The 12,234-nt window shown below is 33.2% G+C and overlaps 1 protein-coding gene across 1 annotated transcript; it reads left to right on the forward strand.

Annotated features, from left to right (window-relative positions):
• The first annotated feature begins 1,076 nt into the window (after nucleotides 1-1,076).
• LOC131973030 (ALX homeobox protein 1-like) lies at nucleotides 1,077-10,683 on the forward strand. The gene is made up of 4 exons (XM_059334867.1): nucleotides 1,077-1,098; nucleotides 6,857-7,005; nucleotides 7,778-7,891; nucleotides 10,185-10,683. The coding sequence occupies exons 1-4, from the start codon at nucleotides 1,077-1,079 to the stop codon at nucleotides 10,353-10,355; spliced, it is 456 nt and encodes a 151-aa protein (XP_059190850.1). The 3' UTR covers nucleotides 10,356-10,683.
• The last annotated feature ends 1,551 nt before the right edge of the window (nucleotides 10,684-12,234 follow it).

Consider the following 12,234-nt stretch of genomic DNA (forward strand, 5'->3'; position numbering starts at 1 on the left):
CGTTGTGGGTTGGAACATAATGATAATGATAATGACATATGACACTTTACATGGGCTCCTCTTATAGACTGAACAACTAATCTATTGTTCTGATTGGTTATCCTTGATAATTGGGGCTTATTGCCCATTTCATTCTTGTGGTGTGCTTTGAGTCCTCTGCAGAGCTAACATTCAATTTAAGAGGACAGCTGTTTGACTCTGTGCTTTATTCACCAGAAATTGCCACCACACTCACTTTTTACCTCTGCCTCTCTAAGGCAGTTATTCTCAACCTGGAAGTCAGCTCTGTCTCCACTGTGTTAAAGTGTTCATGTGTTAATGTGTTTTAGTCTTTTTGTTCATTTAATGTTTTTATGGTCATTTTGTGTCTTTTTTGGTAATTTTGTGTCTTTTTTTGGTAATTTTGTGTGGGTTTTTTTGTCATTTTGTGTCTTTTTTGGTCATTTTGTGGTCAATTTTTTTTCCGTAATATTGTGTCTTTTTTGGTCATTTTGTTTCTTTTTTGGGCCATTTTGTGTCTTTTTTTTTTGGTCATTTTGTTCCCTTTTTTTGGTCATTTTGTGTCTTTTTTTGGGCCATTTTGTGTCTTTTTGTGGTCATTTTTTGGTCAATTTGAGTCCTTGTTTGCTTAATTTTATGTAATTTTTGGTCAATTTGGTTCTTTTTTGGGTAATTTTGTGTCTTTTCTGACAAATCCCAAAGTACCAAGTTACTACTCCAAGGAGTCTCTGGCTTGAAGCTGACTGTTACCAACTCAGGAGGTCAGAATGGACCTTTAAACTTATAGCAAAGCACTTACATTAAAAGTAACAATAAAATATAAAAAAATACATGAATGCACAGACAGAGAGATGTTTTAGTTGTTGTCTGCTTCATTATTTGTCCAAAGTTTGTCATATCAACTGAGTTTGTATGATCGGAAGTGTGCGTGTGAGATTGTGTTCAGTTAGCGGGGGTCGCGGACAACATGCATGTTAAATTGGGGGTCGTGACTCAAAAAGGTTGAGAACTACTGCTCTAAGTGACTTTAGAGTCTATCAATGTAGTGCAGGGAGGTAAAGTGTTGCATTGCCTATATGGAACAGCCGACCTCTCCAGGTCAGAGCTGCACAGTCTGTTGAGCACTTTAAAACATTATTAAAAACCTATTTATTCTCCTTGGCGTTCAGTCCCAGCTAGGCAAGAATCCTTGGCTTTCTTTTGAATTTTTTACCCTTTTATTTGACTTTTTTATGTCTAACTCTGATTTTGGATTGAGTTTTTACTATTTATTACTATTTAATGGTTTTACTGTTTTTAGTATTTTATTGTTTTCATTGTTTTTATTTATACCTATTTGTGTATGATTTTATTCTATTTTAATAACTGTACAGCACTTTGGTCAACTGAGGTTGTTTTTAAATGTGCTCTATAAATAAACTTTGACTTGACTTCGACCTCTAATTACATCAAACAGACTTATAATTTATATTATCCCATATTAAGAGTACTGCATCTTTTACACAACAAGAGGGCAAAGTACTGAACAGGATCTGCTGGTTTGAGAGAGGTTAAAAAAAAAGTATGCTTTATTATCCAAAATAATAACTTATATCATTGTGTGTTTAACTTTAGTTACATTCATAGTTGAATATGTTGATTCAACTTCAATTGGAGATGATTTAAGTTTTCACAATAATAATTGGAAATGCACTACACGTAAAAGCACTACAAGTAGATCCATTATTAAAGCAGGATTTTTTTATATATATATACTTAGAGCTCTTGCCTCTCTAAATATCTCTGCACAGCCCGGCACATGCACTTTTAAATAAGACCTGATAAGATTCTGCTACAGTAATACTGCACAGATGAGACAGCATTGTCTCAAGGTTTACATTACATCACATTAAGATTGTATAATAAATATGGAACATAAAGAATCAATGACCTTAGAGGTAGAAGTTGTCACTGATTAACTGGAGTATGCCCCTTCTTTGTCAATGGGAATTCCACATTAAACATGATCCTTTGTCCTGTAACAGACCGGGTTAACTTGGCACTATACAGTGATAGAAATAAGACTGAAATAGATACGGCACAAAAACACAGTCAAATATCAGCAAAACAATGAAATGACATACTACAAAATACACTGCAAAAAAAGCCAACTTGTATTTTTTGGCCTAAAACAGTGATTTAAGTTGGTAAAACTTGGAAATATAAATCATTGACATTTAGGGCAATAATGTAAGTTAGCACAATAAAGGAAGCCAGTTGTCTGCTCAAAAACAAGTTTGTGAGTTGTTTATATCTTTAAGTTGGGGTTCACAACAAGGGACAATAGTTCTGCTAACTCTTATTTCTTTGTTGTGAAATGCGGGAAAGCGGTGAAATTCATTAGCGAAAGCGGCTAACTGATGCTAGCGGCGCTGCTTGTAACAGCTACATGAGTAGCCATTAGCGTATCGATGCTAACTCAAAATTGACATTTCATAGTGGCATTACAATCGTGCCAATTCAGCACATTGCAGAAGTTAGCAGAAGTAAGGTAAAAGTTATTACAATGTAAAATTATAAGTTAGTACAACTTACAGTTGAGTTGATAAAAATCTGAATTCAGAGTTGAGCAAACTCAAAAACAAAACTTAAAATATTTTGTTTAATTGTCCAACTTAAAATTTTATCGAAGTTTGTTGCCTTGAAATTTTGAGTTCACCCAACTTTTCTTTTTTTTGCAGTGTACTGCCTTAGTCAAAAGTTTTTAGCTCTTCAAATGTGGTTTCTTCTGATCCAGTGACTTATTGCATCTTGTGACCCTGCTAATTTTTACAAAGAATGGAGCTTTGGGTACATTTAAAAAACCTCTAACAATAAGCTGAACCTTTGTTTCCACACACATCTATGACAGTAAATTAAACCTTCATTCAGCAAATGTTTATTTTTCACCATATTGTGTTACGTTTATACCCATGACTCCACACACATTATATTACAACCAGACCACAAAAGACACATATTGGTCACATTTTGACTCATGAGTGACTGAAGAGGTAGAAAGCAGCACCACCTACATGGTGAAAGTGAAATTCTGCTGTATTAAACCAATAAATGATTGCATGAGTGTTTCTATAGCTGTGCATTGTGTAAGACAAAATAAAATAAAAAACTTTTAAAAAATGTATTACCATATTTGAAAATGTATCTACTATGCATCTGTCAATAATGTTTAGTTCAATCATTTTTAACTTCATGTGTGTGTGTGTGTGTGTGTGTGTGTGTGTGTGTGTGTGTGTGGGAAGTTAAGCTGGGGAATTTTGGAAGTATTCCAAATTTAAAAAATACATGACATTCAACAGATTTATTTGTAAGTAGAACTTTTCATCAAATTTTAATTATTTTATTAAACAATCAATTATTTCATTTAACAACAAAAACATGAATGTTGAGTTAAATATTACTCACCCCCCTGACTCAACCCCACCCATTAAAAAAAAAAAGTCACATTCAAAGTGTTAAATTAAAAAAAAGGAAAAGTGTCAATAAAGTCCCATTAAACATGTAAATGTTGAATTGAACATGTGATGGAGGAATGCCCAGTGCATGTAGGGGGCGTGGTCTAATTACGTGGCTTCGTTGGGGGCGTGGCCTCGTTAGGGGCGTGGTCTCAGTAGCCCTGCAATAAGCAGTGTGCTATGTGCATGTGATTGAGGAATAGCAGAGATATTCAAGTGTTTTTGCATGGAATTTGGTTGTTTTAGTCAAGATTATACTATAATATATTCTCCCCAACTATATGTAAGTTCTTTGTTAAGGGCCAACCTTCAATCTTGAAAATTCCCTGTTTATTCCTGTTGATTCCCATAAATTCCTGTTTTCCAAATTTGAAAATTCCCAGAATTTTGGGTAACGCTTTATAATAAGGTCCTTAATAACCATTAATTAACAAGTAATAAGGCATTGTTCTCGCTTTAGATCCAGTAGTTGCAAAAAGCATAGTTAACTTATAGTTAACTTATAATAGATGAGCAATAAAGTATATTTTAATATCAATAAGCAAACAAAATAAGATTAATAAAGGCATGGCAAAGACATAATGGGTGGGTCATGGGTGTTTGTAATGCCATTATTAACACTTATATAAGCTTATAAACACACAATAATGTTAATAAGCATCTTGTAAGGACTTACAAGGGCCTTATTACTTGTTAATTAATGGTTATTACAAGGACCTTAATATAAAGCGTTACCGAGATATTCAAGTGTATTTGCATGGAATTTGGTTGTTTTAGTCAAGATTATACTATAATATATTCTCCTCTCTAACTATATGTAAGTTCTTTGTTAAGGGACAACCTTAAATTTTGAAAATTCCCTGTTTATTCCTGTTGATTCCCATAAATTCCTGTTTCCAACTTCGAAAATTCCCAGAATTTTGTAACCTTACACTGTAATAAATGATTCTGTAGTCATTTCATTTCACTTAATATATTTGATAAAATGTATTAAATATAAATGCGTCCTTGATTTTGAGGCAGTTTTTTAAGTAACTTTAATATAAAAATGTTTGAGATAGAATCTACTTATTTTGATCACAGTAAATATAATATGTATGTGTATGTAATTCTAAATCAAGAGAATTTTGAATGAATCCAACACAATAGAATAAGTCTGTTTTTAACTGACAGGCACTTCCTGTTAAGTTGTTATTAACTCAACATGTAACGTGGTTAGATTTATAGTGGTATTATTATATAGTATTATTAGATTAATAATATTGTGTGCAATCTGTTGCCTAAATTTTATTGAGTAGCTATTGTTTTTGTTTTTTTACAGTGTACCCTGCAGAGGGAGCATACTCAGCCTGAAACACATAAAGTGACATTCTTATCAGGGAGTTAAAGAGGACTGCAGTGAAGAGCTCCCAGCACTAGATGGAGACATACTAAACACATGACATGACTTGACACACCACCAGCTTGTGTTCCCACTGTGTCTGGAAGGTGAACTAAGTGTGAGAGGGCATATTGAGGCCAAGGTGATAAAGATACGCCTTTCAATAAATCTGATGATAAGAAAGAGAAGCGACAGTTAAAATATGTTTTACAGTTAATATTATGCAGGTGTTAATCAATCTACAGAACCACAGAGATTATGTCTGAGAGTTTTTGCCCAACAATGCAAGAAATTGTTTTCATGCTGCACTGTAAACAATTGTCTTGTAAATTAACAGTAAAATACTGGCAGCAGGGTTGCCAGCATTCTACTGTTAATTTTAAAGTTCCCTTACTGTTATCTACTTTACACTATGTTACTGTGATAAAACCACATACTGAATTAAAGTAAAATCCTTCATTTCATTGATTTTTACAGTAGACTAAAACACAGTATAGTGCTGAAGCTAGTTGCAATATTGTTTGTTTGATCATTTTTTGTAAATAGAGCATATTACTGTCTGAAAGCCAATTACTACGAATTAAGCGCTGTCTTCACTGTCACCTCAGTAATTTTAATATACCATATACTGAATGAGTTATTAAATAAAATACAGCCATTAAAAATGTGTACAAGGAGAGACTTAGAAAATATCATCTACAGTTCATATATCATATATTTTATGGGAACCGGCAAGCTACCTATAAATATTGCCCAGAATGCATTGTTTTCTACAGTATAATAACTTTTTAATGGAAAACAGTATGTTACTGTCACAATTTGGCTGTTTTCTTACAGCAATTTATTACAGTGTGCTTACACTGAAAGCAGTAAAAACTGTGTGTGAAAGAGCGATAAGGGCAGATAATAATATCAAGATTACATATTTACAATGAGCACGCCTTGAATTATAATTTATTAAGAGACACTGATAGAAGAAGAAAAAAAGAAGAAAAAAAAACCCTTTCCTAGAAGTATGCTGTTACATACTGCCTGTTGCTCCTCCCTCATCATGACCATGTGATGCAGGTCAAACACAGGCTGACTGTCCTCACCTGGTAGAGTGCAACAAAGAAACCAGAGAAGAAGAAGAAGAAGAAGTCAGAGCACGAGAGAGGTGTTCTGCTTGGGATATTTTGAGTTCCTGAATACTGGTGAATTAAGTCTGTTCTATAAAGAAACATCTGATGACGGAGGTGCTTAAACTGATGGGAATGTGGAATAGAGGAGATTCAGAAAAAGAGTCCTGCATGGATCAAGAAATGGAATCTCAGCCACACAAAAAATTATCCCATTCGATTGAAGAAATTCTGCGGAGGCCAATGTGTGTCCGGAAAGAGAAAAGAGTTCATCGTAACTGGTCTGTCATCAAAGAGAACACCAGAAAATCTAATCAACTCTTAGATTCAGGTATGTTTTTATTAACGTTTTTATTATGTTTTATCGCCATAGTTACGGTTAAAATATTATTACAAAAAAAGATTTCTTTCTGTGTCCACAGAAACGCCACAAATTAGACTACTTGAAGAGGCTCCAAAAGCTGCCACAGACTGCATGAGTGAGTATTAACATATTAAATAGAAGTAAGAAGAATGTTTGAATTATCTCTAACTCTGTTTTGGATTGAGTTTTTATTACTATTTTATTCTATTTTATTTTATTGTTTTACTGTTTTTAGCATTTTATTCTTTTTATTGTTTTTATTTATACCCAGTTGTGTATGATTTATTCTATTTTATTTTATTGTTTTACTGTTTTCAGTATTTTATTCTTTTTATTGTTTTTATTTATACCCAGTTGTGTATGATTTTTTCTATTTTAATAACTGTACAGCACTTTGGTCAACTGAGGTTGTTTTTAAATGTGCTCTATAAATAAACTTTGACTTGACTTGAATGATGGTTCATGAGGAATGTGTTGTTGACAATGTTTTTGTTTACAGGTCAGAGGAAAAAGAGGCAAACCAGGGTAACGTTCACACCGTTCCAGGTGCAGGAGCTGGAGAAAGTCTTCCAGCTGAGTCACTACCCAGACGTCAACAGCAGAGACCAGCTCGCCTCCCGCCTGCACCTGACTGAAGGCCGAATACAGGTAGGAAATACAGCTCATCAGCTCATAATTAACTTGAGATTATTTGTTTGACTTTTATTATCTTTGTGAGTCTTTAGAAATTAGTATCATTTGTAAATAGTCTTTAGAAATTAGCAAGTATGCACACTGATGTCCATAAGTCACAGTTTTTGTTATACTTTCACCATGGGAATACTAACATATTAATTCATGTAAAATTTAATGTATTGCAATATTTTATAATGTGAATTTATTATTATTAAACATTTCAATTTGCACATTAGCAAGAATTTGATTTTCCTGGGCGAACCTGTGTTGTTTTATTCCTTTTATAGTTAGGTTTGGTCAATCAATCAATAATGGCCACATTATTTTATTATTTTTTGCAAGCTTATTATTGCAGGCATTTCTTTTTAGTTGTAAAAAAGTCAATAAGTCAAACTGGGGTATCTACCAATCCAATCAGTGAATGTTCTTAAAGAATAGTGATTACACTAAATAGTCATGCATGAAACAACAGTAATGGTCTTTGGACAGCTGCTTACATGGCACATTTATTATTTATTATTTACTTACATATTCATTTATTCCTATATTTATTTCTAAACAAAAGAAAACTAATGGCACACACAGTAACACATTACAGGGAAAAATGTGTATCAATCATTGATGATGATTAGTTCTCAAAAAACAAAACAAAATAGGTCTTAACTTTGTTTACATATATGTGGCTAAATTGTGAGTATATGTTATTCTAGCTGAATGTATTTGACATGTGTCATTTGTGCTTCAGATCTGGTTTCAGAACCGCAGAGCCAAATGGAGGAAGGCTGAAACACTGAAGGATATAGAACTGATGGCAAACCAGCACATACAGCCAGCCAATCATCAGCTGCTTTACTATGAGGTAACACCACACAAAATATTGGTCCATCTTAATTATAGTCTAATATTTAATATAAATGAAAGCAAAAATAAATTATGAAAATTTGTACATGTACATATACCAGTCACAATAACAACTACTCTTCAAAGAAAAAATAAATAAATATGATCTATGTATATATACAAAGTATATATATATATATATATATATATATATATTAATAATAATAATAATACATTACATTTTTATAGCGCTTTTAAAGGTACTCAAAGTTGCTTTACATGACAGGAAATTAGACACACACAAACACAAAATGCAGAAGAAAACAACTAAACAGAGATGAGAGATTATGAGTTCAGGTATTGTTTTGAGTTGGTTTTTGAAGGCGTGGAGGGAGTCGGAATTGCGGATATATATAATATATATATAAACAGTAAACATTTCAATACTGTGGAACAACAGAGCAATACATTTATATATATATATATATTGGTAGCTCTAGCATTCGAATACACGGTCACCCATGAAGTTGGAATAATTTTTCAGACACAACCCTCTGTTCATTGTGGTTTCATTTTCATTGTGATATGTTTGGAAGAGATCAATTTAATAATGATTGAGAAGATATAAACTTTATCTGTCAAGAATACATCACAAGACATAAATAAGACACAAGACACAAGAAATGGAATCTCAGCCAATCAAAAAGTTATGTATGAAAAGAGGCAAAAAAAAAAATATATATATATATATATATATATATATTTTATTCCAACTTTATGGGTGATCGTGTAAATGACGGGGGACAAAACACTAACATACATCATACGTTAGACAATGATAAACAATCTTCACATGAAACAATAGTGTACAAGACCATGAACTGTACAGATCAAAACAGACAAGGGGGGATGGTGCGGTGCTGAACAATTACCGTACAATTCAATCATAAAGATTATTTTCAATTTATGATCTCATAAGGATTCAGGGTCCATCATCCCCATGCAGTTTCCACTGACAATAACTATCAAGTCTTTTAACCAACTGTCAATACTAAAGCACTTTGCTTAATGTGATTTCCATTTCATCCACACAAAGTTCATCATATTAACAAATGTAATCAGGCAGTTGTTTCCATAATTATATACTAAACTTACATAAAATTATTTTATTTTTTTTAAGTTTTGTATTGTTATGAGATGCAGTATTTTTTTTTTTTTTCAAAAATACAATAATATGATATGATACTGAAATTAACCTTACCCTTAAAAGGGCACTGCAAATTCCAAATTTTAACCCTGGAGAATATTGGAGAATATTACATACTGCCAGAATGTGTAAAAAAACAGCCGAAAATAATATTTTGAGAAAAAAGTTTACGAGATTAAAGTGGCAAATCTACGAGAAAAAAATGCACAGATTTATGAGATTTAAAGTGGTGAATCTGTAAGAAAAAAGTTGCTTTTTTCCCCAGTTTTTTTCTCGTAAATCTGTGACTTTTTTTCTTGTAGATCTGCCACTTTAATCTAGTAAATTTGCAACTTTTTTCTTGAAATACACTGCAAAAAAGCCAACTTGTATTTTTTGGCCTAAAAACAGTGATTTAAGTTGGTAAAACTTGGAAATATAAACTATTGACATTTAGGGCAATAATGTAGCACAACAAAGGAAGCCAGTTGTCTGCTCAAAAACAAGTTGGTGAGTTGTTGTTACTTATATCTTTAAATTGGGGTTCAAAACAAGAGACAATAGTTCTGCTAACTCTTATTTCTTTGTTGTGAAATGCGGGAAAGCGGTGAAATTCATTAGCGAAAGCTAGCGGCAAACTGATGCTAGCGGCTAACTGATGCTAGCGGCACTGCTTGTTACAGCTACAAGAGTAGCCATTAGCGTATCAATGCTAACTCAAAATTGTGGTCGCAACATTAGCTGACATTTCATAGCGGCGTTACAACCGTGCCAATTCAGCACATTGCAGAAGTTAGCAGAAGTAAGGATTAAAAGTTATTACAATGTAAAATTATAAGTTGGTACAACTTACAGTTGAGTTGACAAAAATCAGAATTCAGAGTTGAGCAAACTCCAAAACAAAACTTAAAATATTTAGTTTAATTGTCCAACTTAAAATTTTATCGAAGTTTGTTGCCTTGAAATTTTGAGTTCACCCAACTTTTCTTTTTTTGCAGTGTACCTGAAGTTACCAAATATAGTTCTTTGCCTGATAAAGGGTTAATGATGTATCTGATCAAAAGTGATCATACTGTATGATTATCACTGATTTCTGATTGATATTTCTTTGTTGCTGCTCTCCCAGCTCTTACCGAAGCCCCAGCTCCAGGCAGTGTGCTGGCTGCCATGCTGCGTCCCTAAACCTCTTCAACCTAAGCTGTTCCTCAGAGCCACATCAACACCAGCAGTGCTGACCAACACACATTCCCAAGATCACAGGACTCTGTATTTTGACCCACTGGGAGCAGACAGATAGCACAGTCTGTCCTCTCACAAATGATGAAACTACTGTGTTTTTTAAATGACATGTGGTACAAAGATCATGATTCAGTTCTGGTAATATGACTGTAATCTATAAACTCTAATAACTGTTTAACCCTTTGATGCACAACATATTGACCCCCCTTCTAATGCATTAATATCTCATGTTATTTAATGCTGCTGTGTGTTTCTGTGCTCTTGTGATCTTTTGATATCAACTTATTTTATGATTGAATCATTATTATTATTATTATTATTATTATTATCATTATTTCCATTTTGCTTCTCATACTTTATGAAGAAAAACTTTTTGTATTATTACACAGCTAACTACTTGGCTAAGTAGCTTGCTAAGCTAACTACATAGCCAAGAAGTTAGCTAAGTAGTTAGCATAGCAAGCTAATTAGCCAAGAAGTTAGCTAAGCAGTTAGCATAGCAAGCTACTTAGCCAAGAAGTTAGCTAAGCAGTTAGCATAGCAAGCTACTTAGCCAAGAAGTTAGCTAAGCAGTTAGCTTAGCAAGCTACTTTGCTAAAAAAAATGGATATGGGTCATTTTTCACCCATGTTGTGCATTAGAAGAGTAGTGACCCAAAAATGATTTTATTGAAAAAATAATAAAATTAGGATGTATGGTGATCAAAAACAAACTAATTGAGGAAAACCTGGAATACTGAATGATGAAAATAATTTATTGTAAAGATATAGAACATAAAAACTCTGTTGGGTCACTTTTAGACCCATGTTGTGCATCAAAGGGTTAATTGATTATCTTTTATTGTAAGATGTGTTACTGTGCTGATAACCTGAAATAAGTTGTTCATATAACTTAACTTGTTTTTCAATAAAGTTGACATTCACAATGAATATCCAATGAATATCCTGGCTGGCTATTGAAAACAGTTTACTTTCTTTGAAATAAACATTTACATTTACATTAAGTCATTTAGCACAGTAGTTCTCAACCTTTTTGAGTCGTGACCCCCAATTTAACATGCATGTTGTCCGCAGCCCCCGCTCACTGAACACAATCTTACACGCACAGTTCAGATCAGCCAAAAAAGAAACAAAATGACCACAAAAATACACAAAATGACTAAAAAAAGACACAAAATGACCCAAAAAAAGACACAAATTGACCAAAAAAGACACAAAATGACGAAAAAAAGAAACAAAATGACGAAAAAAAGATACAAAGTGATCAAAAAATTACGAAAAAAGACAAAAAAAAAAGACACAAATTGACCACAAAATGATTAAAAAAAGACACAAAATGACCAAAAAAAGACACAAAATTACCAAAACAGACACAAAATGACAAAAAAAAGACACAAAATGACAAAAAAAAGGAAACAAAATTCCCCAAAAAAAAGACACAACATGACCTAAAAGACTAAACCACATGAACACTTTAACACAGTGGAGACAGAGCTGACTTCCAAAATGATTTGGCGACCCCCAGAAATCATCTCGCGACCCCAACTGGGGTCCCGACCCCAAGGTTGAGAATAGCTGATTTAGCAGACGCTTTTATCCAAAGCGACTTTCAGGAAGAATAAAAACAAACAATCAAGGTATTGTGCAAAAAGAGCTATTAGTGCATCAATAAGTGCTAGTGAAAATTCTTTAAGAAGTAGAATAATAAACAACCTTGTGATAAGTCTGTCCTGATGTATTCGTACAAGTCAAGGTTTGAGGACACTTGCTACAGCAACAAGCTTCTTGGTAGAGAGCTGTATTGTCCTGTGTTATTGTGCAGGAGAGCATTTAGATTTCTTCATGACACCACACTTCCTTGTCTTGAGATAAGATATGGCGCCACCATAAACAGTTCATCTGTTTGACTTTCTGACAACCTGCCCTTATCTTAATTTG

This window comes from Centropristis striata, chromosome 6, assembly GCF_030273125.1.
Source record: "Centropristis striata isolate RG_2023a ecotype Rhode Island chromosome 6, C.striata_1.0, whole genome shotgun sequence".
In the NCBI taxonomy this organism is placed as follows: domain Eukaryota; kingdom Metazoa; phylum Chordata; class Actinopteri; order Perciformes; family Serranidae; genus Centropristis; species Centropristis striata.